Source organism: Zymoseptoria tritici, chromosome 9 (genome assembly GCF_000219625.1).
Source record: "Zymoseptoria tritici IPO323 chromosome 9, whole genome shotgun sequence".
In the NCBI taxonomy this organism is placed as follows: Eukaryota; Fungi; Ascomycota; class Dothideomycetes; order Mycosphaerellales; family Mycosphaerellaceae; genus Zymoseptoria; species Zymoseptoria tritici.
In genome coordinates, this window is record NC_018210.1 from 996800 (window position 1) to 1023371 (window position 26572).

Consider the following 26572-nt stretch of genomic DNA (forward strand, 5'->3'; position numbering starts at 1 on the left):
ATGTACAACAGAGTCATCAGTCTCTTACACTAGATACGTTCCGCGAAAAAAAAAACCAGCAAGCAAATCCGAACGGAAACAGTCCTTTTCTCCAACCGACTCCCCCTCACACATGCAATAGCCAGCCATCGAAACGATTTCTCCTACCCAACAACCCTCTCCCCCACCGACACAAGCCTCAACCTCAACGCTTGCCACGTCTCGCCCGGAAATCTCGCGCTGAGAGCCTCCGCATCGCCCGTAAAGTACACCCCGTTGCCTCCATTGCTGTTCAAAATCGGGACGAGAGTCGCCGTCGCCGGTGGGACTGGAGGAAGGGGAGAAGGGTCAGTTTAACGGGCAAGGCAGGTATGTTTGTTCAATCAACCGCGCAACGGAAAGATGGAGGGTGGGGGGTGGGGGACGAACTTACCATCGGGAGTGTTGATCCAGAGCGCGCTCAGCTCGTGGGTGATGCCGTTTACGGTCCACTTTTGCGTGGCGGAAATTCGGCGTTAGAACGAGAAGAAGAAGAAGGAAAACCCTCTTTCCGTGACTAGAAGATAGCGAGGGAAGAGGGGCAGGGGCGGGGCTAATTACTCACAATGGCAGTCTGCGAGGGCAAGACGACACCGGTCGCTCGTTGAATCGAGCTGTCGACGTCTTGCGACGTCTGGCCACGGGGCGTGGACTGGGAATTTCCGAGGAAACCATAGCTATTGTTGGACGGACGGACATGTCAGCACAATGAAATCGTATTCGAAAAAGGGTCAGTTAGGGGCAGGTGGTGGTGTTGTTACTGCATCCACTGACGTACTTGTTCGATCCAGACCGCATGTCCTGCGGGGGATTGTCCTCGGAAGTCTGGACAAAGGCTAGAATGGAGAGGAGTGTGAGATCTTGATAGTCGGCCGAGTTGAGAGACGTGATGGTCAATTGGGATGGGTGTCCCGTCTCACCGCTGGACGGGTCGTAGGTCACTTGCAGGGCTTCCGAGGCTGTGGTGGTGAGGTCCCGGATGCCAAAGGAGAAGTAGGCGGCGGTGATGTAGCCTAGAAAACTTCCCGTGGCGGGGTCGGTTGCGCTGATGAGGAAGGGCGGGGTGAAAGGGCTTGTCTCGCACACGGCTCGGTAGTTGTAGAATGTGCAGTCGGCACCGCCGTCCGCTAGGGCCAGACTGTTGTCCAGACTTGCGCAGAAGCCGAGCTTGTTGACCGCCGTGTTCGTGGGGTCTTCACAGCTCAGCGTGTTGGCAGTCTCGGGGAGAAATTCGCAGGTTATTGCGATTTCGGTGGCGGGAAGGCTGTCTTGTGTCTTCACCGCGTCGATGGTGGTGCCGGAGTTCTTCGACCAGATGCTGCTGGTGCTGGCGTCGATAAGCTGGTTGCCGTCGATTCGGTACCTCGTGGCGGCGGAACTATCGGCCGTGGATACGATGTTGTTCCCGTCTACTGATGCTGACAGGAAGGATCCATCCTCAATGGCTTGGAGGAAGAAGGTTGCGCAGGTTGGGTTAATTGTATTGGGGGTTGACGTGGAGGCTGTCGTAGAGGCTGTCGTCGTTGAGGCTGTCGGGGAGGCTGTCGTCGTTGAGGCTGTCGTCGTTGAGGCTGTCGTTGAGGCTGTCGGGGAGGCTGTCGTCGTTGAGGCTGTCGTGGAGGTTGACGTGGAGGCTGTCGTGGAGGCTGTCGTCGTTGAGGCTGTCGGTGAGGCTGTCATCGTTGAGGCTGTCGCGGACGCTGTCGTTGAGGCCGTCGTACTAGGACTCGCAGAGGCTGTCGTGGAGGCTGTCGGGGAGGCTGTCGTCGTGGAGGCTGTCGTCGTGAAGGCTCTCGGGGAGGCTGTCGTGGAGGCTGCCGTACTAGGACTCGCAGAGGCTGTCGTACTAGGACTCTCAGAGGCTGTCGTACTAAGAGTCGTGGGGGGAGTGGTCGATGCTGTCGTTGTCGGCCTGCTCTATATTAGCCATGTACATCATCCTTGGCAGAACGACGCACACTCACCTCGTAGTGACTGTTGTAGCAGTGGTTGACACTCTTGTGGGAGACAAGCCTGGGGTTGACGTCCTCGTAGTCGAAGTACTGATAGTTGAAGTACTGATACTTGAAGTCCTCGTTGACGTCCTCATCGTCGTAATTCCGGTACTTGCTGGTCTCTGCGAGGCCGTCTGTGCCGTGTTGACTGACTGCTTGGAAGGACTGTATGGGCAATCTCTCCCGTAGAACTTGTACTGAGACCGGCCCGACTTGTAAGTTCCAGACACGGGTTCACAATACAGCTTGCACTCATCGTTACCAATGGCAAAGCTCTGACACCTCGCCCTGCTCTTGCAATAGGCCGAACATTGTTCCGCATTCCACGCCTTCTTCAGGATGACTTCGAATGGCTTGTGATTGTCATCATCGTAGCCAGAGACGCCGCATATAGACTGTCTCTTGTCGAGTGACAGCTCAGCAGCGGCTGGTTGTGAGTCCAGAGCGGCATGGGTTAAGGCCGTAGTGAGAGGGAGACCAGCCGCGAGCAGCGTGTGGAAAAGCATTTCGCAGAGTGGAGGTGAACACAGGAAGAAGACGCAAACGAAGGGGAAGAGATGGCACGATTGACTTGCGATGTCCTTGCCTCTTTATAGGAGTTGTATCAGGATACCTGGCCCAGTACCCGTCGTGTCGCCGTGTGCTGGTGTTGTCAGACTGTAGATGAAATTAGTGGAAATTCACATCTTCAGTCCATCGGTAGCGAAGATACCTCATACGGCGGCCCTCCCAACGACCAATTTCGGATGTCTGCTGGCATCTGCCAGAGTTGACGGTGATCAATTGTAGAGCGGCGCTGCAGTCAACAGGGATAGGCAAGGAAGCAACGGGTGCAGCGAGCAACGACGTGTCCAGCTTGCAATAGCAGCGACGGGCGTGCGATTCAAGTGCGCAGGGCAATGCTCGTTTGTGAGGCGAGCAATACCATCTGGGCGGTGTAACCTACTTTCAAGCAACCAGTGCTCGGGCATATCCTGGGACGAATGATACAACCAGTCTATGATGTGGTGCGCTCCTTCGCTGTGAGTTCAAAGTCAGTCAGCCAGCCAGAAATTGTGGTTGTCGGCTGAACAGAACGTTTCCATCGACAGCATGAGTTCAACTTGGCTGCCGAAAAATGGCAGACCCGATGTTCGAACTGCATTTCGCCGTAGGTTCGATCTCTGAAGCCACAGCCCACCAGTCCGCCACGTACGCGCTTGAAGGCCCGGGTAGTTGGCTTTGATCTCCGCCCGCGAGGTGTCGAGAATTTGGTACGTCCAAATAGTGTGGACGCTAAGCATGCGGCAACCTATATTGGCTAGCTTGGACGAAGATGAGGCATCGACTAGTGCAAACTGTCGGGCCTTGCTCGTTGTGAGGCAGTACATATCATCTCGGCCGCGCCATGAGCTCGTGGATGCATGTATTGGTGGCTGCATATGTTGACATTGCTGTTGGTGTGCTGGGATGTAGCAATGAGATTCTTCACTCATCTTGGGACCGTGAGGCGTAATGAGAGCGGGTCTGGAATGGAATGAGGACTGTTGCGTGCATCATTTGCTGCGTTCCATACTCAGAGCGTGCCGTCCTTTCTCGCGTCAAGCTTCGACGGGCACACCTTGGAGATTATCGAGAAGTTTGTAACCAGATGTCTGCTTTGAAGAATGTTGCAAAGCTTGCAAAACGAATAGTTGATGTATGAAGGGAGACAAAGAGGTCGCGAGTGAACGGAGGTAGTTCTACCCGTCAACGCTGACATAAGCATTCAGAGGGCAGCCCGTCGCACTGTTGTGGTTCGCTAAGGTACCTCCTGATGTCCGCAGTATGGTGGAGCTGCTCTATCGGTGGAGATATAACGTACAAACTAGGCCATGATCATCACCTCCTCCTCTGCGGCCTCGCATTCTTCTCCTTCTTCCTTTCCGCCAACTTCCTAATCTTCCTCACATCCTCCGCGCCCCTCAACTCACTCTTCCCCTTGCCCTCCGCAAATCTACCCACTCTCTTCTCCCTCGCCGCATCCACCTTCTTCTTCCGCACTTCATAATCATCGCGGTACTTGTCCGCCTCCTTAGGCGCCCGCTCCTGCTTATGCTTGTACCTCTTTCCACCACCGATAACACCACCACCTCCAACACCCTGGCTGAAATGCGATCCTGCCTTCTCCATCTCACCGACCCGAGGCATCCGCTCCACGCGATTGGCTTTCCGCCAGGCATCGAAGCGGCCAGACTTGAAGGACGCAGCGATTTTCTGCCCTGATTCTCCGCGAATCATCTTCGCTCCCTTGGATCCGTCTTCGTCGTTTGCGCGTGCAACGTACTTCTTACTCTTCTTGTCCCATCTCAAGCCCTTCGCCTTTGTTGCGTCCTGGAAGGACTTGCTCTCATCATTCGTCAAATCCATCGTTGCACCGCGGGCAGCTTCGAGAAAGTGTGGGTTGCCAGTCGTAGCATTGGTACCACCGGAGTGCACACCGTATCCGCGATCTTCAGCGAGGTTGAGTGTGGAGGGTGTGTAGGACATGAAGTGCTCGTTGTCCTGCCAATTGGCTTTTTTGCGTTTCTTGCCGCCCATGAGTGCTTCTTCGGAGGGTGTTGTGAAGGTCTTCTCGATCTCGGAGTCCGAGGCTTCGGCCATGTCGTCTGCATTGGGTTGGGTGAGGATAAGCTCCTCCTCGGAATCGGAGAAGGCGTCTTCTACGTCGGGATTGCGGGATGCATTTGCGGCTTCGTCGAGTTCGTCTGGGTCCGCTTGTTGACGTTTCGGCTGCACTTTCGCGCGGCGGTTCTTCATCATCTCTGCTGCTTCATTAAGCTTGCCTCTTTGCCCGAACTCAAAGACGGTCTCGTTAGGTCGGAAGCCGCTGACTCGTGCGAGCATGTCCAGTCTTTGCTGTTCTAGTGAAGCGTCCTGGCCATCGTCGAAAAGCACATTCGTCGCAGCGGAGTCTTCGGTGTGCAGGATTGACTTTGTACGCTTCACACTCTCCGCCGATGCAGAGTTTCGTGTTCGCAAGTACTGCTTCTCTCCCTTGCCAGCCACTTCACGCATCGCAGTAAGATCATCGTCCTCTTCCAACAACTTAAGCGCCTCCTCACAGTACCGCTCCATCTTGTCTCTTGGCATGGCTCCCACCACGATATTGTTAGAGAACATGCCCGGCTCCTTCTCGACCTTGCCCACAATCAGCTTGCGGCTGAGGAATAGTTGTAGATCAAGCAGGTATGGCATGTCCTGCCCGGTCACCAAGCTGTAACTCCATCCTTCCTTTCCGGCACGAGCAGTTCTTCCAACACGATGGACGAATATCTTTGGCTGTGAGGGAAAGTCGTAGTTGATGACGTTGGCGAGAATGGGAATATCGAGACCACGAGCAGCCACGTCTGTCACAACCAAGATGTTCGTCATGCCAGTACGGAAGTCCAGAACTTGCATCTTTCGTGCTGTCTGATCTAGAGATCCGTAAACGTACGAAGTGGCGTATCCGTAAGCTTTGAGAAAATTGGCGAGGTAGTCGACATGATGCTTGGTCGCAGCGAAGATGACCGTGGAGTGCTCGGAAGGCATCTCACCTGCAGGTACACCGTCTGCACCGCGCTTTCGCTTCTTGTTGTCTCTTTGCTTGGGTTCCTTTGCCTTCTTGCTCGCCACTGTCTCTCCTGTCGGCATCTTGATGATGTCTTGGAGAATGTTCAGAAGCGCGCCCTCCTTTTCCGCACGCTTGACAGTGAAGAATGCGCTCTGGAGACCTGGCGCAATCTTGCTTTCCGCATCCAGACGCACAAGTTTCGGATCCTGGAGACCGGCTCGGGCAAATTCGACGAGCGACTTGGGCAAAGTGGCGGAGAATAGCAGAGTCTGTCTGTTCGAAGGAAGGGAATGCATGATCTCGAGCAACTGAGCGGCGAAACCCATCTCAAATAGTCTGTCAGCTTCATCAAACACCACATACTTCACGCTGGACAATTCCAAGCTCATCTCAACCTTGAGATGCTCGAATCGTCCAGGTGTAGCGATGATGATGTCTGGATTGCTGGCCATGCTGCTGAACTGCTCTTCCAGGCTGTCTCCTCCCACCAGCAACGTTGTCCGAAGATCTGTCCCTCGACTCATCTCCTTCACGACCTTCAATGTCTGCAATGCCAGTTCTCGTGACGGTGACAGCACAATCGCCCTTGCCCCGACTTTGGCACTATGCGACTTGAGCTTTTCAATCATGGGTATCACGAATGCCGCCGTCTTTCCCGAACCTGTTCTCGCCATGCCAACCACATCTTGTCCATCCAGAATGAGAGGAATCGTCTTTCGCTGAATCGGAGTCGGGACGGAGAAGCCTTTTCGTGTAATCGCTTTGAGCAAGTGAGTGTTGAGACCCATCGTCTGAAATGCGCCGGCCTTCTTCCCGCTTTTTCCGTCTCCCTTCTTGTTCGCAGCAGCCTGCGCCGCTGTAATGAACGCATCGTCCTCATCGTCACTGCCTGCAGCATCCACCGCTCCAACAATCTTCTTCACTTCATTCTCGGCATCCGAATCGCTGTCAAGCCCGCCATCGCCAAGGAGATTCTTCGAGATATCGAACTCGTTCTCCGACAGGGCTGGTGACACTGCGCGACCCATCTTCGACTTCTGCGACAGAAATGTACGAAGCAGTTCAAGACGTCGACCTGCAGCTTCAAAATTCTCGAACATTATCGACGGCGCTAGCCTTTAACTCCGCACATCGGCGGCCCGTTCCATGGATAGCCGCCGCGTGCCATCAAATATTGATGTCCTGTTGTACAACCTCACTTCACTTCTTCAATCACTTCCAGATCATTGGCGGGTATCACTTGTTTCAGTATCGATTCGCGACGGGAGTGAACAGAGAGCTGCAAGGAAGCTCGCCTAGCTTCTACCGCGCCACTACGCCGCCGCTATCGACTTGACCACAACATCACAACATTACTGCCCCAACTCAACATATTCTCCAAGCAGTCATAGCAGGACAACGAGAGATGGCGAGATATCGCAACAGTAACGCCATCATCCGTTCAGATGTGCCGCACGCTTCGTCGAGCTCTGCGCCGCGTCCGACCGCTTCCTCGACTGGCGGCAAAGGAAAGACCTCGTTCCACGGCGGAGTTGGATCCAAGGGACTCGGCGTCACTCCACACAAGCGGCACCGGTACGTCGAATGAAGGATGGCCTTTCGACACCTATCGCTAACTCATAATAGCAAGATCTTACGCGACAATATTCAAGGCGTCACAAAAGGCGACATCCGTCGAATGGCCCGCCGTGGTGGAATCAAGCGTATTGCAGGCGGGATCTACGAGGAGACTCGTCTCGTCTTGAGAAAGCGTCTGGAAGTTGTGAGTTGGGCCAAGTTACGCTGCTGCTCGACATTTCACTAAACTCTTATTTGCAGCTTCTCAAGGATATCGCCGCGGTCGTCGAGCTCTCAGGACGGAAGACGGTCTGCGTCACAGATGTGGTGTTCGTACTCAACCGCGTAGGAAACCCGATCTACGTAAGTTTGATGCTCCGCACATCTTCTTTAGTATCGTGCTGACAACACTATGTCTAGGGATTCGGAGATGGCGAGCGCTGAAGTATTTACGACTTCTTGCTTGTTCTAAGCAGTTTGAGCATTGCCAGTTGTTTGAACTCGGCTTTGGGCTTCTTTACACCATCAAGGAGGAGGAGGAGATTGCGGTCTTTCAAGATACCCACTCGCGCACACATGGCCCATTGAAATTGGGAAGGAGTTTTTGCTTTTTGGATTACTGGCCGAGGATGCCCCGGACGTCACGCAGAATGAGGAGGATCAGCGAACGGATTGCTTACGTATGGAGCATTTACCATGATGTTCACACATCAGCTGTCTTCCACTCCAGTATGTGTCCGCAACTCGAGTCGACTGACGCCGCGCACCAGATTATGGGCGTTTGCATGATTCCAAGCCCACGATGCTGATACGTCAACTTTCTTCGATGTACCGACTCAGCTGATCCGTCACACAGGCTTCACTTCTACTGGAATCGACGGGCGACAAACATCAATCCACTACTCCCTGAACCCGCATGCCCGTGACGCACAATTCACGGGAACACTGTTTGATTATGCACGTATCCGCTTTGCCCCTCCCCGTCACTCGAAGTCTCGCTCTGCAAACGGATGGTATTCACGTGCGAGACTCTGCGCCGGATTTTCACATGCAAGGCCGAGCTTTTCTCACAATGACTTACTACGCATTCACTCGGACGACCCGAACTCATACAAATCTTCAGATGCGACCTCGACCACCAAGATTTTCATACATCACGGCGCATTGGAAATATGCCAGAAGAGCTTCCGCTCACTGAGCGCTACCTGCGCTACAAGCGTGGGACCGAGAAGATCACCTCCTGGCTCACCGCAACAGCCATCAAATGCGCTGACATCTCGCAACTGGTATCGGCATTGAAGACCAAGAGTGCGCGAATATCTGCAGCTCAAGGAGGGACCGTTGAGGTGCTCCCATCAGAGCTGATTGGTCTGACGCTCGGTATTGTCCAAAGCGTGCCGCCGACCACGGTTCCTCCGAACATTCTCACCGCCTTGACGAAGACCATTGAAGGACGTCAAGCTGTGGCGGATATCTACAAGAAGAGAACAACGGATCAGAGCGGGGAGGCCGCTAAGAAAGACTCGGGACACCAGCACTTCATCGGCATTTTGATCGAGGTTCAACGCCACCTGACAAATGCTGCGCAGACTTTTCAAGAACATCTGCAACCACCATTCTCCTCGATACCCAACGACAATGATACAGGCCATGGGCACGAGATGTCTCCGGCCCCAGATATCCAGATTCATGACAAGCGAACACATGGAGACAGTACCTCAGAGACCTCATCTCCTTCGAAGACCACGAGCCTATCGAAGGCTGTCTTTGTCCTCAAGAAGCAAGACCACGAAGACGTTTTGGCCTGCTTATGCTTTCTTGGGGAACTCAGAGATGTCCGCGTCAACGTGAACAATACTTGGAGGCGATACATGACCGGCGAGATTACCTTCATGCTTGCTTCCATGGCGACGCACGCGGCTCTGTGTCTTCTTAATTGCGCGGAGGAAGAATTCACCGCGATGAACCCTGATTTGAACACATGGCATCGCGTATGCAAACTTCTTCAAGTTGAAGCACACACGGATGACCACGACCCGCTGGCGTATCTGGTCAACTATCGCAAGCACGGACCATTGGAAGAATTTCAGGACTTGGACATTTCAGGATTACTGGCGTACACTGGCACTGAGGCAATCGGATTGTTCTGCGCACAATTCAACTGGTACTGGAAAAACGTGGACAATCTTCGCAAGGGCGTGCAGCGTACTGGACACTGCAAGCAGAAACATGTTCTCAGGCGGACACTTGCGCAGCACCCTTTCGTCAAAGTACTGGTCGGCAATGTCTTCACAGGCTACACGGCTGAGAACACGTCTGGTCTCCGGAAGGAGTTCTTCTGGGGCTTACATCAGTACTGCAAATCTGGCCTACTTCCGACATGGCTTGTTGTAGCCTGCCAAATGTACATCGATGTGGCAGACATTCTTGGGCCACGCCTGTTCGACGGGTCCGCCGTATTCGACCAGGCACTTCGCGGGATCGAGGCTCAGAAGGTTGTCATGGCGGTGCATCAACAGCAGTATCCCGGAGGATTCCCGGATTTGGAAGCAAAAGCAATGAAGTTCTTTGACTCAGGCAAGGTTGTGGCTACGAACGTACGCAAGAGTTTGAAGCTGGATACCACGATCGCGCGAAGTGGCGATGTTTTCTCTCCACACTACCAAGAGCAAAAGGCCACGATAGTGAGCATGAGGAACCACGCACTCATGAGTAACCATGCCCATCTCATACCGATTGAAGTTGGGTGCTGTGCTCTGGTCGCCAAACTTGGCACGTTCTGCAGGGCCCTCAACTTCCCTCAATGCGAGTTGCACATTCAAACACTCGCTTTTGTCTACCAAGCCGGTAAATGCTTGGGGCTGCTTCCTGCATGGCCTGACATGGACTTCGTGATCGCCACACAGTCCGATTCGACGCCGCTGACTACTTCGTCCGCCGACAGGCCGGAGGCGCTCTTCGAGGCATACAAGTCTGCGCTCGGTCTCCCTGGAAGGCGTACCGTGGAACGATGTCTGGGACGACCCGAGAAACTACGCATGCCTAATTTGGATCCGATCATGCCCAAAGTCAAATTCTTGATGCTCGTGGCAGACATTGAACGTGCAAAAAGCAGTCCACTGCCTAACAACAAAAGGCTGCAGATATTCCTTCATGAGCTGGCATCTGAGAAGCAGGCCCAGAGTAGCTCAGACTCTGGAAAGCCCGGCGGAGCGTCGGCAGAAAAGCGAACGTTCAACGCCGAGGAGCTCTTGTCAACCTTCACAGAGCAGTTCCAATCCGAGGAGCCGATGCTAAACTTCGATTACCTCCGACTGTGGACCGAATGTGGCAAATTGTGTAACACAATCGCGGAAGACGTGATTGATCCGGTCATACCGATGGAAGAAACTCGAGTTGGCAGCGCACTGCTGGTCGGTTATGACTTGCTGGGCGGCTTCGGACGATTGAGGAAGAATCCAGAGTTAGTGCCTCGGAGTCGCCTTGCTCAGGCGTGTAAAATCATGGAGCCTTACATCACCGCGAAGGGAGGTCACTTCCGTCGGGCAGCGGAAGCTCAATCAAGTGGCTACCTTGCAGAGAAAGACAAGCCCATGCCAAATAAGGTTGAACTACTGTCAGAGGAGCAAAAGGTCATTGTGTCGCGTTTGACAAAGGCAGGATCAAGTGTTTCGACATCCGGTGGTATGGCTGTCGTACATCATCCGATGTTGGCGAAAGGGGATCTTATGAAAAGGTCTGAGACGCGGCCCAAGCAGATCATAATGCCGCAGTACATGTTTGATGGGGACACGCAGCTGCCGAGGTGGATTGGGTGAATTGCGGGTGTCGAATGAGAAGGATTAATTCGCATGGAACGGGTAAGATCGAAAGCGGGTTTCTGGTCCTGGACACAGGATAGCGAGGAGTCGGCGAAAACCTCACAATCGGTAGGCAATCTTGTCAGCGAATGGGGAAGTCATAGCATATTTTTCAGCTGTCAAAAAGCATCAGACTCAGCCTGCTCCATGCAGGCGGTTTGCATTATTCTCGCCTTTCACCGGCCCCTGTCTTCATCCGCCATCGTCTTCTCAGCAACCTCCCGCCCCCTTCTCCGCCTTCCGATCCCACTCCCTCAACAAACACCCGACCAATCCCAATGCCATGGCCAACCAAGTCATAAACATGCCCATGACCATCCACCTCAACGACACAATCATCTCGGCCATTTCACCTCGATCCAGTTCACCGACATCCTGGCCGGCGTAGTATCCCACGACATCTCTGTAGGTTGTACGAAGAAAACCGGGGAGTGTTGAGGGATGCCCCAGGGCGTGTTTGAGAGCTGAGGTGAAGTTCGCAGTGTTCCGTTGTTCGTGGAGGGCTGTTGGCATTGTTGAGGGACTTGCAAACATGTGTTGGCTTGTCGTAAATGCTTTGATATCTGTCGTTCCTTCTTGATAATTTGTCATGATGTTGTGATCAGTGCCGGAGCAAACCTAGAAGCGAAGTGAAGTGTATTTCTTCAGTTTCGGATATCTTGTGCCGGACGTTCGAAGGGTTGATCAGCACAAGTGGATCCTGCGATGTATGCGAGCGGGTCCCTGTGGAGTATCGAACTTTGTGCCGCGCTTTTGAAATGCTGTGTCGGGTGATGCCTCCGAATCCAGTGAAATGCCGGGTGTTCGTCTAATGTCTACCATGTGTACTTTGTCTACAGAAGCGCCATTACAGCGCTGCCTACAATTGCTGCGAAAAGAGCACTGTCTAAAACAGTTCCACCGATCCTCGTCGCCGCACCCTGCTGCTCTTCTGGCGCAGATCCTGTGGTGTTACCACCCGCTCCACCAGTCGTGCCATTCGACGCACCCGTCGTTGTATTCGCCTGTCCGTTAACGACTGCGATTCTGCCATCCAACTCAATATTCACGGGTGACTGCTGTTGAATGTATGCCGTCAATACTTCATCCTGCGTAGCAAGCGACACCGCATCCGGAAATTGCATGTCGAAGAAGTTGTCGCCTCCGCCAGCAATGAAATCCAAAGTCACGACGTTGTAGTCTTCCTCTCTATTCAATGGCTCGTCACCAATGGTGACGGAGACGAGTCTGCTGCCGTTGTTGTTTTCCGGGTTGTACTCCACCTTGATGCCTTGGCTGACTTGAAAGAAGGAGGTGACCTCATCGCCGTTTACTTGGTTCACACCTGTCACGATGCCTTCAAGAACGGACCAGAGGTCGTCGCCGGAGATGGTAATCTCCACAACAGCGTTGCCGAATGGGAAAGAGGTGAGGACCTCCCCACGAGTGATCGCGCCTTCGTCAATGGTTGCTCGGATTCCACCGGCGTTGATGATGGCAAAGTCTGCCTCGTCGCTAGTGTTGCGGCGGTAGGCGAGCATAGCGTCGGCCATAAAGTCGCCGAGAAGGCATTCTTGCTCTTGGCAGGTCTCCTGATCCAGGATCACATTCGACTGACCGATCTCTTCTGCCGCAAACGCCTCGAATGGTACACGCCACTCGTCGATCTGGGCCTGGAGGGTCGAGTTTTGCTCGGTCTCGTTGGTGAGGTGGATTGGTGCTCCGTGATACTCCAGGATCTTGCCCTCATTGTCGTAAGTGACATCGATGTAGCCGAGATACTCGCCCCAGCGGTACGCTGTGACTACAAAGACTTCCTCATCATCCTGGTTGCGAATGATGGTAGGATACTTGCCTTCAGCATCCTCCATATCACCTAGCAAAGTGTGGCTGTGACCACCCATGATAAGATGCAGACCAGTAGTCTCCGCAGCCAAGATCTGATCTTGATCGTACCCAATGTGAGTCAGCGCGGCGATCCTGGTGATATTGTGAATATCACGGAGCTCGTTGATCGCGCCCTGCACGGCTTCCACAACGTCAGTGAAGATCGTTCCATTGCCAGGATTGGCGATGTTGGGCACATCCTCCGTTGTCACGCCAATAACCGCAAGGTCGAATTCCGGGTATATGTGATATGGCACAATTGTGGCGTTCAAAATCGGATCATCGGACTTGATATTCGCCGAGATGATCGGGAAAGTGAGGTTTTCCAGGAATGCTCCAAGCATGTCGTCGCCACCGTCAAACTCGTGGTTCCCCAAGGTCATGCCATCGAATCCGAGCTGGTTCAAGGTTTCGGCGATTTTCTCGCCGCCATAATAGCTGTAGAACAAGGTGCCTTGGAATTCATCTCCGGCGTTGAGGAACAGACTGCTGTTGAGCACAGGTCGCTTCTCGTCTACGACGGTCGCTACTCGAGAGTAGCCTCCGAAGCATCCTCGGGTAGGATCGGTGCAGTCGGTTCCAGAAGAGCGGAACTCGTCTAGATGGGCGTGGACGTCGTTGATGTGGAAGAAGGCTGTGAATGTCAGTCGAGTCACGGATCGGGATCTCATTGTGAATCTCGCGCACATTGATTCCAATTGCCGTTCCCATCGATATATCTCTTGTTCAGCCGTCTCTCGCTGTACAAGACGTCTTCAGCAGAAACAGCTGTAGCGGCAAGAATAGCACATGCAGCGCCCGTTGCCCAAGAGAAACCCATCGCGACGGTGAGTGATCAAAGCGGATGAATTGAGCAAGAAACGCAAGAAAGTGTTCCGAGTACTTATCCTAGGCTCTCCCGCGGCGTGTCTCTACATCGGTCGAAAACAAGCTCTCCGGCGGGTCTCTTGGCGGAGAGATGTGAACCAACGGCGATCTCGCATCTCGACCACGGTGCTGCGAACAAGAGCTTGGCGATGGACGGTCATGCTAGGTTCCGTGCATTCTCCGCGTGGAGGGAACGTTGTCTATCGGGCTGGTACGAAAGAGGCAGGTGAGGTAGTAAGGGTAAGACGAAGCAAGAAAAGAGTGGCGGCGAAGACCGATGGGGGTTTTGACAAAGCGTCCACTAGTTCTAAGTCTGGTAGCCTCAGGCATCAGCAGTCTGTCTGCCAAAAGTACAATGTCGACTTCACGTCCTTGAACACCATTGTCGGCCTCGAGCTGGACCAATGCCAGACCACCGGAATGCGTACGACACTCCGGATCCCGAAGTTCCCGACCCAGCTGATCCCGGCGATGGCCACCAACGTTCTTGATCAGCAGTCGGGTCGTGTCGTGCGGCAAGGCTGAGCAGCTGAGGTCGATAATCGATATCAGGCGTCCCGCGCATTGACATCGTGGAGAGAGTCGCATGGCTTGGCTGATCTCGGATTACTCTTTCAAGTTACCGATCGGCCCGGTATACACCACTCGCATCGCTGCTCGTCTTTCGGGCCCGCGATATTAATCTTGTCTCAAGCCTTCCGTCCAATAGTGACTTCATGCCTTCGATTCCCGCCCTGATCGTCCAATGTTCTGTCCAAGAACAGCAAGACGGTGGACAGGACCATATTAAGGGACGAGGACGTGCGCTGTAAGCTTCAGATGTATAAGTATGAGGTCCTCCCATGCCATGCCCTGTTTGATTCTCAACTTCGAACAACCACACTTTCCCGCATTCGCAGAGATCCTCAACCGCAAGCCTCAGTCCCACGATCAATCATTCCAAGATGCACGCCTCACTCGCTCTCTTCCTTCCGCTACTCGGCCTCGCAGCCGCTCAAGGCGTGAGTTTCCAGCCTCCACTCTCCCAGGTCCACTCCGATCGCTGACTAGCCCTGCAGAGCTGTCGCGGCTCCATAACTGGCAATCGTTGCTGTCCTGGCAGTGTAATCACGTCCGACGGCGGGGACGTCAACACCAATGACATCTCGAACCTGGTCTGCTGCGTCGGCGGCGACACGGGGAACTTCAACTTTGGAGCGACCGCTTGCGAAGCCGGAGCGTCTTCCGTCCCTTTCAGCCAGTTGTCCACGGTCGGCAACAACATTCAAGAGGGTAGCACCGTGCTCATTAGCAATGGAAACACGATTGTTGGGGGCACAGAGACGGCGTCTACCATGGAGACCGAGACCATGTCGTCCACCAGTGCTGAAGAGACGTCTTCTGGTAGCATGACTTCCTCCGCCGCAGCTGAGGAGACGTCTGAGAGTATGACTTCGTCTGAATCTGCCGCTTCGCAATCCAGCACTGGAACGAGCACGGGTGGGGCGGTCATGATGACATCTGGACCGATGGCTGGCGCGCTTGTTATGGCTGGAGGGTTCGTGCTCGCTGTTCTGTGAAACTGATCAGTGTGGAATGGTATGTCGCTGGCGCGAAACACCAAGACATCATTGTGGCGAAGTAGATTCTGTCGGGCCAGTTGGGAGAGACGCAGAACTGTAGAGAATGATTGAATGCAAGATTCATTTTTGTGAAGCCTTGTCTGCCGCCTGCGGTCCCAGCTTTTAATCCCGCTACAGCATCGAGATCGTGATGTATCTGCGAGCCATCAAGCATAGTTTTCAGACGCCACGGTGGATTTTCCTACGACAGCGAAGCGTGAAAGTCAGCATGCATCTCAGATGTCCATGGCAGGAGCAAGGCTTGCGAGACATGCTCCATCCCCTTCTCATGCGGTTGCTTACCAGACTCCAATTTGACGTTCTCGACCACCACCTGTGAGCCCGACTCGCTCGTGACCTTGACCCAAGCCGAGGTGGTCGGCAGCACGCCATCCACCACGAAGAAGTTGTTGATGTCCCTCTCGGTGCCCTTCCAGGTCTTACCGTTGTCGGTGCTGACCTCCATCTTTGTGGTGCGGAGAGTGGCGTTTTCGACCGTGGCAGCGAACCAGTACCTAATGAGAACGGTGAAAGATCAGCTCCATGCGGCTCCGATGCAGGTTCATGACTTGGAGCAAGCGGAGCGAATGTCTCGTGCAGCGGCACGCCTGGTCGTGTTCAAAGTACTCACTGCGAACTCCCACCATGCATATGGATTGTGAGGGGTGCCGTGATGGGACACGTCACCCAGTCCCATTCAATGCCATCAACACCGCCGCCGGTCATGCCGTTGGTCAGCTTCGACCAGGTAGCAGGTGGCATGTCGAGATGATTGGCGTCGCCATCAGTCTTGTTCGTAACCTGGTATGGTCAGCGAGTGAGCACGTCGCTGCGACGAATCGACTCACCATGATAGTGATCGTCTTGCCCTTGTATGTGACCTGGATGCACCCGCCACAGTGAGCCGAGCTGTCCCAAATGGCCTCGGAGACACAAGTGGAACCATCAATAGTTGATGGCAACTTGTAGTTTGTGAAGGCACAAGCACCTGACTGCCAGCAATCCTCTTCCTTGCAGTTTTTCCCGTAGCGAGTTCCGAGTCCAGTCTTGAGATCGCGGCGAACGCTGTGGCTCTTGTTCTCGGTGATGCCCGGGAGGACCGACGCAGAAGCTCCAGATGCCAGAAATATGGCGCCAGCTGAAGCAGCGGTGAAAGAGCGTTGGGCGTGCATGGTTGTGAGGCTTCAAGTGATTTTGGAAGAGCGTGAAAGGTGAAAGACGGATAGCATAACGTCTTGCGTCGCGAGATCCTCCCTTTTAATGCATTGAAGCAAGTCGCCCACCCAGAAGGCGTGTCTTCAAGGTGTTCATGCATGTGCTTTACCTCGTACCATGGCACAGCACTAGGAAAATCGTTGTTTCAAGTAGATCGCGCAGACCTTGTGCCTGGAACCGAGTCTCACTTGCCTGAAAGACAATGTGGTAGGAGAGAACTGCAGGGATTGAGAACATGGTAGGGTCAGATGCTTTTGTCTGAGGTTGTCAACGGCGGTTTCGCGGCATGGCATGGCCGCGAGGCAGTTCATGTTCTCCCGGTTGAATCGCCGCAAATAAGGCACTGGCGGCAAGAAGTTTGGTTATGTTGAATCCACTTCGATCCTCGGGGCCATCGACTGGAGGCTTGCGAGGTTGTCTGGTGTCTCAGGCCCTCAGGGTGGTCAGATCGTTCATCAATCCGAAGCTCACCGTCCTTCTCCTGGCATGGAATGTCTTGTAGACGCTCGCTTATGGGACTCGACTAGGGACTCGACTACATGCGCTGTCACTGCGATGCACCGCCAGCTCGCTTGACGACGCCATTCCGTGGAAGCTGACACCGTGAGGACAATTTGGTCAGGTCATCTTGATGAGGCAGAGGCAGAGTCGCTGGAGACGGGACGGAATCTGAGTTCATCAGCTTTTGCCAAGACTTTCGAGCTCAATCTTCAGTTGCGCTTCGTCGAGCTCTTTCTCCAGTGCATGCACATCGCGACAACTGCGATTGCACGACCAGACATCTCTGCAAGATGGCAGAACCAAATCCTCCAAACGCAACGTTCGTACATTGCACTTCGTACGAACCAGCTTTGAGGAAGGGACGTATTCGCTAACTCTTCCGTAGTCTCTACGTATATCACACCTTTGCCCTCTCCGCATCCCGTCCGCCCATTGACCTCCCATGTAGCTGCGCAACCTTCCGGAGCGCCAAGTGAGCATTCCCCTTCTCAAAGAGGGCATCAGAGAGATTGTGGAGGACCTCGGGACCGTGCTCGACATCCGCGCTGGAAAGAGCCTCAAGCAACGTGGTCAGGCCTTCGTCGTGTACAGCCGCGTGGAAGAAGCAACAGAGGCGCATGACATTCTGCAAGACATCGAGCTATTCGGCCGCAAGATCCAGGTGCAATACGCTCGTGCGCGCAGCGATGCGACAGTGCAGAAAGATGATGGAGAGGAAGCTTTAGCGGAGCACAAGAAAGTCAGGCTGGCTGAGAAGGGTGAGTATACCATGAACCACACATACAACACGGGGCCTTCCGCTGACCATCTCGCCAGCGCGCAAGCAAGCTCTCGAAGAGGCCAAACCCGTCAAACGTGCCGCCGAGCGCGACTCCATCGCCGAGCGACCCGCCAAGGCCAACAAAGCCGCCACAGCCGTGGCCGACGACTATCTCCCTCCTAACAGGATCCTTCTACTCCGCGACTTCCCTGAAGGCTATGGCAAGACCGAGCTCACCGCTCTATTTCAGCGATACCCCGGCTTCAAGGAGATCCGCATGGTCCCTGGCCGTGCTGGTCTGGCGTTTGCGGAGTACGAGGAGGAGACCCAGTCTGCGGCGGCCAGAGAGGCCCTCAATGGAATGTCAATGGGAGATTCCAAGTTCAAGGTCACTTTCCAGAAGAAGCAGTGATGAGACGATAATGTGAAGAAGAGCTGGGACGGAGCAGAGGCTGTGCTGTTGTTCTGCTGCTGCAGTGCGCCAGGTAGAGGCGCAGCTTGTGACTCGCAGCGGCTTCCATGAGGCAGGCCAGAACGAAGGAATATCTTCTGTACTCCCACCGGAGTTTCAGCCTATGTGTGTTCGCTGGCAAAGAGCAGACCTCCAGCATTCCTTTGAGCGACGAGGCTGAGTCAGCGGAGTTGTGATGAATTTCGACTCATAATGAGTCACTACGCTTTGGCTGAACGGAAGTACATTGACTGAAGTACATGCAGCATGCTCGACTTATATAGAGTTGAATGTCAAGCACTTATCATGAAAAGCTACGATTATCCCAACAGCTTTTCCCTCTTCGCAGCTGATGCTCAACACGAACTCCAACACTCTCGACACCACGGCAACTTCAACACCAACAATCCTCAACATGAGCTTTCTCTGCAGCGCGTGCGCAACAAACTTCGAGTCTGAGTCAATTCGAAGAGAACACATGCGCGAGCAATGGCAGTGCGCTTGCTCCAAGGTTTTCGGAGTGCTATGCTGTGTCGCTGACGCTTTGGACTAGTGTTTACAATGTCAAACGACGAATGGCTACTTTGCCTCCGATCACACCGGAACAATATGATCAGGTCCACGAAGCGAAACCGTCAAAACCTGTATCTCAGGATGGCGTCGTTTCTACAAGCATTGTCCCCGAGCTTGAGGCCGCAACGACGGCTGAAGACCTTGCCGAGGACGACGAGGAGGACGAGAATGTCGTTCTCGATCCAGCGAATTGTCTCTTTTGCACATCATTTCACTCGGAAGTGTCGGAAAACCTAGTGCACATGACTGCAGCTCATGGCTTCACAATACCAAATCTGTCGACCATCCAGACGGACTTGGAGACCTTCATTTCTTACCTCTCGCTTGTCGTGAACAAGTACCACGAGTGCCTTCATTGCGGACACGTCAAACACTCAGCACAAGCCGTTCGGGCGCATATGTCTGATAAAGGTCACCGGAAACTGGATCTCTCCGAAAACTCCGAGTACCTCGACTTCTGGGACAAATCGGACGGAGAAGACGATGAAGAATTCGAGGAGGACCAGATGAAGCATGATGCAGGTGGAACGGTCCGCCTTTCGAACACAGAATTACGGTTACCGTCAGGCGAGATTGTGACAAGTCGACACGGCGACCAGCCGAACGCAAGTCGATCAAAGAAAGCAAGACTGTCACGACAGCAATCTACCGCCTTGGTCGCTTCCACGCAACGCAACGTGGAAGACAGTCCAGATGACTCCAGTGCCACAGCGCCGAAAGCATCTCGTAACACAACGCGCGCTCTGGCCCTCCGCTCGAGCATGGATCTTACCGGGCTATCCGACTCTCAGCGTCACTCTCTCGCAGTCGAGCAAAGGAAGATTGATCTCAGCGCTTTCCGGACTCGCAACAAAGCACAGTGGACACTGGAGAAGATGGGTAACAAAGTCAAGCAGAAGCACTTCCGAGTAGGTTCTATATGCCGGTCGGGCCTTTTCATCGATCCGACCATGTTCTAACATCTGGGGTGGTGGTTTAGCCGGACAATCCGGGCGGAAGGGCAAATGGATGAAGATATGGATAAGCGAAAAGATCTTGATGGAGAAGTGTTCAGTCACGATGTGAGGAGTTTCCGGAGGATTCGACCTAAGCTGTCGGACTGCAGAGATGTCAGCAAGAGTTACATGGCAAGATCCAGCAATACTCACATGCGGCGGCTGTGTGATCTGGAAGTGGTTCCCAGTCATGTAATCAAAGGAACACTCCGCACCCGGCAACAACCTGTCCCACCCTTCCGTCTTCAAGTCTCCTCTAGGCTCGAGCAAGAACTTTGTCACCTTTACGCTCAAGTCCACCTCCAGGCCCGACCTCTCCACGTCTTCCACAAGTCCTTCCTTCACCCATACGAAGTTGACCTTTGTAGGAGCATCTCGCTCCTCCATCGGCACCGGCATATACCTATCAACCGCCAACACCGTGGAGGTGAAATGCTGCACCAACCACTCAGGCGCTTTCTTCGCCCCAGATGCACCCATGAGTCCCTTCTTCGTCAACTCAGCAACTACCTGCTCCGGTAACGCTTCATACACCAGTCGACAGGGCGAGTCAATCAAGATAAATCTCTCGACCTTCCCTCCCTCCACCACCAACAGCCTGGCCACTTCATAAGCGTAGTACCCGCCCGCCGACCAGCCTCCAAGAACATACGAACGGCCGGCCGATTGGAATCTCTTGACTTCCTCCAACCAGAGACGAGCTACGTGCTCGATGGAGCAGGTGAAGTGCTCGGCTTGGCGGAGGAAAGGGGAGTTGAGGCCAATGAGACAAATCGAGGGGGATATAGGTGGGAGGCTGGCATAAGATGTCCCGGCACCGCTACCATCGGGAAAGAGAAAGACGATCGTCGAAGCGACAGATGGCTTGCCTTGCAGGACGACCGACAATGGTACTTTGGGCTTGGGGATGTCTCGCCATGTGTCTTGGAGCTGCTTTGCAGTGGTTGATACGCTCGCAGTGTCTTGCTTTGGATGGAAGAATGCCTTCAAGGCTCCAACGGTGTCGTACTTGGTAAATATATCGTCAGGCACATGAAGTCCAGCTTGATTGAGGTCGGCCGCGGTGGCTTGAGCGAGGAGGTCTCCCAGTCCGAGATATCTCCATGTTTCCTGGTCCTGCAGATCATCTGGGTCGACTGCTATTGCATCCCCGATGATCTGTAGGGCTAGATGTATCTTTTCCTCGCTGTTCATAACTGGGCATGTTGGGCAACAAAGAGATCGAGATGGTTTGGTTTGATCAAATGTGTGTCGGAGGAAGACGATGGGGAGCCGCATAGTTGCCGACGACCAGGGCGTGCGTCGGCTGAGTAAGCCGGGCTGTTTCTGTTGGCGAGCACGCAGGAAGGAAACGTTGTGAATTTCGATCACTATCCTTCACACCTCACTACTCTTGACACCTCACACTAAAATTCCAGATGAATTCTCCATCAGGCCATCTATCGACTCATCGTAATGCTATTCCACAGTACGACGCACCTCTCACGGTGATTGACGGCAAAACATCGACCATCTAAAAGCAACCGGTCCAACAATCTCGTGACTGACCTGGGATCTCGCAGCACTTGGTACCGTCCGGCGGGAAATACTCGCCGCCTTCCTCGCCCTTTTATGGCATGGTCAGCATGGCTCGCAGAGAGCTCTTGAGTGGAAGGCGACGTACTCTGGCATTTGTTGTCAAGGCATTTCAGCAGTCAGATTTGAGCAGCTGACATCATGCTTACAGATCCGGAGCCAAGAATAACTGCAGCGAGCCAACTTTGGCATTAAACGATGGAGTCAAAGCGAACATGTGGTCAAACTCGGCCAACGTTATCGCAAGGAACCTCCGAGGGTATCGCATCTTCGATGTCTGCCCAGGGCATTGTTTCCTTGGGCTTGGCGTGTGGAGCGCAAGGAGTCTTCTGCCTGAGAATAATCGCATAACCGGAGTCGAGGTCAAAGACAAGTATGCCTCGAGGACTCTTTGTTTTGGTCACAAGCTAAAAGGCCCTCGTACAATGCATATGTCTCTGACAAAGAGAAGTCTGTCATTGACACCTGTATTCAATCATTCATCCATGACAAAGAACACACCATTCACTACCCATATTAACAGCACGACACTTCGCTTGCACTTCTCAGACCTTTGCGCTGACTTTTTGACTTCCCGTTCATCCTATTTCCAGAGCAGGTCTCTACATTGCAGTCTTTCCGGTTCCTCGATTTAGCGCTGCATTTGAATACTACCATTGCAAGCGATCAACAGCATTGATTGTCACCAAGATCTCCACAAGCAATAATCGATTGATCTCTGCAACATGCCGTCCTCCACAGCAGAAACTCCGCGTTTCCCACGCTTCTTCCGGCCTCTTCCAAATCCAGCGAAGGAACAGGACATCCCCTCCGAGATCACCACGCCCACAGCACCTCGCCGGACGAGGTCCGTTCGAGCATCAGAGGACACACCAACTCGTCAACGCACGTTTCGAGCAAGTGGCTCCGCCGCTGTTGCCTTTCCGCGCCCTACCAGTGCGCAGACATCCTCTCAAAGACCGCATGAATATTCGAGTCCGCATCACGGGTCGCCATGCACGGCTCTTTGCCTTTCACATCTCCTGACCTGCGATCACAAGGTCCATACCCCGTCGCCGGAGCCGTGTGCATCGAACTGTCACGTTGCAAAGCACCCGGATTACTCCCAACCACGATCTCTCGACTCGCCGTTCGTGTGTCCGACTTGTTTGGCTGAGCATCTGGTACAGCGGAATGATGAGCGAGAGTCGGCGTTCCGAGCCGAGATCAAGGCCATCGCAAAGGAAAGGCGGGAAAGTAAAGCCTGGGTGGAGAAGAAAGTCGGGTTCATGAGGCTTGGCTGGGCAGACGAGGACGAAGTGGAAGTCAGTGTGTTCTACGAGTTTGGTCGGGTCTGCGAGGGATTTTGGGTTGATGAAGAGTGGAGGGAACTGATCGAGAGGGGTAGCAGAGCGTGGAGGGAGAAGAGAGAACAGGGCAAAGGTTTGCATGTTTTCGAGGACGAGGACGAACTCGAGACGACCGTTCTGGATGTCCAGGATAAGGTGTCCGATGCGTGTGGAGAGTCTTCGCCGACTGGTTCGGTGCGAAGTGCCTTTGAGAAGATCAAACGGAGTTCGAGGGGCTTGGAGTTCCGAATGCCGGCATACCGGAGGCCTTGATCGAACGGTAGCGAGCGAAAGACTAATAGAATGAGCGACATGCAGATCCGGCAGTCGTCGATGAATGTGTCGCAGTGACAGGAGGTCCATAAGCAGAAGCGGCCTCGACATGGTAAGCTATGGGCAGAGGGCTTCGAAAATAGATGCGTGTGGACCGCGAGAAATCTGTCAAGTGTGAAAAATAGCATCGATACCAATTTGATCATCATCATTCGTGCCTTCGCCCACATGCTTCAGGTCTTCGCCGTGTGTTGCAGAATGAGCCAAGTCTCTGGATCTCCAGTTCCCCAACTCAAGCCACAAAAGTCAGTCTAGCAACTCATTACTCACATTGCAAACCAGTCTTTATGCAGCTTCCCGTTGATCCAAAGCCTAGAGCTCGACGACAGGCTGTGGTGATGATGTCTAACAAGTTGGGCCCATAGTCGCTTGAACTCGACGCCAGCTTGCGACGTCTTGTCGTCTTCATGCATTTTCGCAAACGCGAGGCTGACTTGCATGATGTACTCCTTGCGAGACTTGGGATTGTTTGTGATGAATCTTGGGTCGTCGACGTAATTGCGAGTGACGGTGATGAGGTCTTCGATGCTATAACGCTGGATGATTCTCCAGTCGCTCTCTATGCTGCCATTTCGCGTGCCGGCTCCTGTGAAGGCTGGCGCGCTACCCTGCCTACTCAATATGTCGGAGTTAGACCTGCTGGCGGGACCTGCTGTGATGCTGTTCGACGGCGTCGAAACTAGAATCTCAGAATGCGTTGCGGCGGAGACGAATGGCTTGTGGTATCTCGGGTATACGCCCTGAGCCAGACTGTTGAGACGGGTGGGGCCCCCGAGATACATGTGACAGATCTTGTCGTAAGTCACCACCTGGGAGGGATTGTCAGAAATGTTCCGAGACCTCGGCGATATGCCTGACTGACGTCCTTGATGCCACTTTGGTACTCAACCAATACATCTGCGGCCTTGCCCCTGTACGAAGTCTCCAGAACACTGCCCATCTCATATCCCATGTCACTTGTATGATAGTGATTTGCGGTACGAACTCGTGCAAGAACATTATCGCCCTTTTGTACTGGCTCATCGCTTGCTGCAGTCTTGAGCGGGTTGCCACCGATGTCTTGAGGATATTTTCGGATCTCAGCGTTGCTATAGCTGTTGAGCCTCAAGTCGTTCCCGGGAGGACAATCGAATTTGATGGTGGTTGCATTCAGTTGCGTTGCGCGGTACCAGTGACCCCTCCAAAGAGCGAGGACCGGTCGATCCCATGTGTAGTCTGCCATGCTGGGGCTGCGAGTGTGCTTGTTGAAGTTGTTGTAAGAATATGGGCAGTTGATCAATGATGACGGAATGTGAAGTGGTTTAAAGCTAGTCGTGGGAATACAAGATCAACATGTATAGCAAGACTGAGGAAGGTCGAAAGGTCTTGCCCGGTGACAAGTGGAAGACTCAAATTTTGTCTCGACTCCCTTATGTGCAGGACTGGTGAAGTCTCACCAACGAAGTCTTAGACAAGCGTGGGACTGTACGAAGTCTCGGTCGAGTCATGATTATTGACGTGGAATCTGAGCCCAGATCAAGGAAACACGCTCAGTTGAAGCAAAAGGAGGCGAGGTATGAGAGATGCACAATTGTGCATAGTAACATGTGTTGAGACACATCGCCTCAAACATCCCGACTGTTGAAGTCAGATAACTTCGGACCCCAAGGAGTGTGATAAGAGAAACAAAGTCATATCAGCCTTGCGAGTCTATGCCTGGAACAACTTTGACTCTCCATTCACATTCAGTAGTCGTCTCCACGAGAGATAACCTCCTTGCAGTTGGGTCGCAGGAGAATAGTCTGCATGCAACGTCAGCAGACACAACAGCACGTGAAGCGGAAGAACACTCACATGCTCGAACTGCGCCACATGAGATCCAGGGATGTCCACCAACGGCCCGTAGACCTCCACGATATCATTCTCAATGAGAGACTTCATCGCGAGATGATAGTTCTTGACACCGATATGCTGGAGGTACCGCTTGGAGAAGACGAGCGTCCCGAACTGCTCATCGATCGTCTTGAGAAGCGCCTTGGAAGACTTCCCGAACAGGCCAGCAGTAATTGCAGTATCATTGCGACCATAGCCGTAGACTACGACGTCGTCTCGCATGTGACCTCTGCCAGTCGTGCCAAAAGTCTCGATCGCAAAAACATCGCCTTCTTCCATACGCTGAGAGGTGCGAGTCTTGACGAAGGGGACTTGCTTGTCGCCGTGGATCTTGTATCGGAGGATATTGTGACCCGTCAAGCTCCGCACGGCTTTGACGGGAATCGTCTTGCCGTTGAGTTCGAGCTCGTAAGATTCCATGACTTCTTGGATCTCTCCGCTGATGTGATCCATTCGAGCATCGATACCGGCTTCCATTAACCCAGTGTTTGTGGCCGCTTTGACCGCATCGAGCAAGTTATCGTAGACAGGATTGGCAGCGACAGTAAAAGCGCTGTCAACAATTCTGCCGTTGACATGAACTCCAAAGTCCACGCTGAGCACATCGTCTTGCTGGAGGATGACGTCTTTAGCACCAGGATTGGGAGTCGAGTGAGCAGCGATGTTGTTGAGGCAGAGTCCAGTCGGAAACGCAAGGCCTCCTTTGAGAGCATCGCCGGGCTCGATACCTGGATGGCTGACCAGAGAACGCACACCATCCTCAATCTCTCGAGCGAGGTAGTCCATGGACACGCCGGGCTTGGCCACAGTCTGGACATGGCGACGGACCTGGCGATGTACCTCGGCGGCTTTACGGTAGTCGTTCAGACACTCGTCGTCGATGTCTGCGAGTACGGCGAGGTGGCGAGATTCTTCGGCCGTGGTGCGTTGGAGATTGTCGTCCTTGACGGCATAGTCACAGATCTCCCCCCCAGGGTAAGGCTGGCCGGAGAAGAGCTCAGACACGGGAACAGTTGGCGGAGTAGTCTGCTTCTTCCCACCCGAGGTCTTGTTCTTTTTCTTGTTGCTCTTCTTTCTTTTCTTCTTGCCTGCTACGATCAGTCTTTGAAAGATTCGTGATGCATGAGTCCGCTCACTGGAATTGTCACACTTCATGGTGGTAACAGCGCCGTCGTCACCATCGCCATCGTCGTCGCCTCCTTCGTCGTCAAGTGCGCCCTCCAGCAGTCCGCTGGCGGCTGCGGGCGTCTGGGGATTGATATTGGCGATGGCGGCATTGCCGGATGATCCTCCTGCGAGATGTTAGCGTCAGGTCGTGCATCAATAGACAAAGACAGATACCGTTCGGGCCACGACGCTCTCCTTCGGGTGTCTTGGATGCCATGTCGTGAGCATGAGACCGATTTGCCGATGTTGTTGACTGGAAGAGGAGAGATGGAGGCACGAAGCTGATATGTAAGCCGCCGCAGGATTCGGCTTGGCAGTCTCGGCATGTGTCACATTGCACAAAGCAGATCAGGCCACGATATAGATCGCATAGCGACATCATAGCAGATGTGACAGACCACAAGGGCTGATGGAGCTCGGATAGGAGACACCGAAGCCTCGTTCGAAGCAGACCTCTGAGGCAGA

At 53.6% G+C, this 26572-nt stretch overlaps 13 protein-coding genes across 13 annotated transcripts; 6 read left to right on the forward strand and 7 right to left on the reverse strand.

The window, feature by feature from the left end:
- Positions 1-753: 753 nt before the first annotated feature.
- MYCGRDRAFT_95719 (uncharacterized protein) lies at positions 754-2518 on the reverse strand (the record flags this gene model as incomplete). Its single annotated transcript, XM_003849664.1, has 4 exons — positions 754-1359; positions 1740-1880; positions 1983-2031; positions 2166-2518. The coding sequence occupies 4 exons, from the start codon at positions 2516-2518 to the stop codon at positions 754-756; spliced, it is 1149 nt and encodes a 382-aa protein (XP_003849712.1).
- A 1354-nt stretch (positions 2519-3872) lies between these two features.
- Positions 3873-6374, reverse strand: MYCGRDRAFT_75563 (uncharacterized protein; the record flags this gene model as incomplete). The annotated part of the gene is made up of 1 exon (XM_003849663.1): positions 3873-6374. The coding sequence occupies one exon, from the start codon at positions 6372-6374 to the stop codon at positions 3873-3875; it is 2502 nt and encodes an 833-aa protein (XP_003849711.1).
- Positions 6375-6991: 617 nt separating this feature from the next.
- HFO2402 (histone H4) lies at positions 6992-7548 on the forward strand (the record flags this gene model as incomplete). The annotated part of the gene is made up of 3 exons (XM_003849346.1): positions 6992-7161; positions 7213-7348; positions 7405-7548. 3 exons carry the CDS (start codon positions 6992-6994, stop codon positions 7546-7548), a joined length of 450 nt encoding a protein of 149 aa, XP_003849394.1.
- A 767-nt stretch (positions 7549-8315) lies between these two features.
- On the forward strand, positions 8316-10961 carry MYCGRDRAFT_95722 (uncharacterized protein; the record flags this gene model as incomplete). Its single annotated transcript, XM_003849347.1, has 1 exon — positions 8316-10961. The coding sequence occupies one exon, from the start codon at positions 8316-8318 to the stop codon at positions 10959-10961; it is 2646 nt and encodes an 881-aa protein (XP_003849395.1).
- Positions 10962-11836: 875 nt separating this feature from the next.
- On the reverse strand, positions 11837-13689 carry MYCGRDRAFT_47115 (uncharacterized protein; the record flags this gene model as incomplete). Its single annotated transcript, XM_003849662.1, has 2 exons — positions 11837-13503; positions 13557-13689. The coding sequence occupies 2 exons, from the start codon at positions 13687-13689 to the stop codon at positions 11837-11839; spliced, it is 1800 nt and encodes a 599-aa protein (XP_003849710.1).
- Positions 13690-14680: 991 nt separating this feature from the next.
- Positions 14681-15295, forward strand: MYCGRDRAFT_95724 (uncharacterized protein; the record flags this gene model as incomplete). The annotated part of the gene is made up of 2 exons (XM_003849348.1): positions 14681-14737; positions 14795-15295. 2 exons carry the CDS (start codon positions 14681-14683, stop codon positions 15293-15295), a joined length of 558 nt encoding a protein of 185 aa, XP_003849396.1.
- Positions 15296-15504: 209 nt separating this feature from the next.
- MYCGRDRAFT_110756 (uncharacterized protein) lies at positions 15505-16509 on the reverse strand (the record flags this gene model as incomplete). The annotated part of the gene is made up of 4 exons (XM_003849661.1): positions 15505-15539; positions 15641-15852; positions 15969-16138; positions 16186-16509. The coding sequence occupies 4 exons, from the start codon at positions 16507-16509 to the stop codon at positions 15505-15507; spliced, it is 741 nt and encodes a 246-aa protein (XP_003849709.1).
- Positions 16510-17322: 813 nt separating this feature from the next.
- MYCGRDRAFT_75568 (uncharacterized protein) lies at positions 17323-18225 on the forward strand (the record flags this gene model as incomplete). The annotated part of the gene is made up of 4 exons (XM_003849349.1): positions 17323-17372; positions 17439-17445; positions 17502-17811; positions 17870-18225. 4 exons carry the CDS (start codon positions 17344-17346, stop codon positions 18223-18225), a joined length of 702 nt encoding a protein of 233 aa, XP_003849397.1.
- A 454-nt stretch (positions 18226-18679) lies between these two features.
- MYCGRDRAFT_47621 (uncharacterized protein) lies at positions 18680-19796 on the forward strand (the record flags this gene model as incomplete). The annotated part of the gene is made up of 2 exons (XM_003849350.1): positions 18680-18784; positions 18918-19796. The coding sequence occupies 2 exons, from the start codon at positions 18680-18682 to the stop codon at positions 19794-19796; spliced, it is 984 nt and encodes a 327-aa protein (XP_003849398.1).
- A 198-nt stretch (positions 19797-19994) lies between these two features.
- Positions 19995-20717, reverse strand: TED1 (thioesterase domain-containing protein; the record flags this gene model as incomplete). The annotated part of the gene is made up of 1 exon (XM_003849660.1): positions 19995-20717. A coding segment is annotated over one exon (723 nt), but the record flags the coding sequence as incomplete, so codon positions are not given.
- A 1415-nt stretch (positions 20718-22132) lies between these two features.
- On the forward strand, positions 22133-23008 carry MYCGRDRAFT_95728 (uncharacterized protein; the record flags this gene model as incomplete). Its single annotated transcript, XM_003849351.1, has 1 exon — positions 22133-23008. One exon carries the CDS (start codon positions 22133-22135, stop codon positions 23006-23008), a length of 876 nt encoding a protein of 291 aa, XP_003849399.1.
- Positions 23009-23241: 233 nt separating this feature from the next.
- On the reverse strand, positions 23242-24290 carry MYCGRDRAFT_95729 (uncharacterized protein; the record flags this gene model as incomplete). Its single annotated transcript, XM_003849659.1, has 3 exons — positions 23242-23247; positions 23419-23877; positions 23931-24290. 3 exons carry the CDS (start codon positions 24288-24290, stop codon positions 23242-23244), a joined length of 825 nt encoding a protein of 274 aa, XP_003849707.1.
- A 502-nt stretch (positions 24291-24792) lies between these two features.
- On the reverse strand, positions 24793-26334 carry MYCGRDRAFT_75573 (peptidase M24; the record flags this gene model as incomplete). The annotated part of the gene is made up of 4 exons (XM_003849658.1): positions 24793-24849; positions 24902-26028; positions 26077-26232; positions 26282-26334. The coding sequence occupies 4 exons, from the start codon at positions 26322-26324 to the stop codon at positions 24793-24795; spliced, it is 1383 nt and encodes a 460-aa protein (XP_003849706.1).
- Positions 26335-26572: the final 238 nt, after the last annotated feature.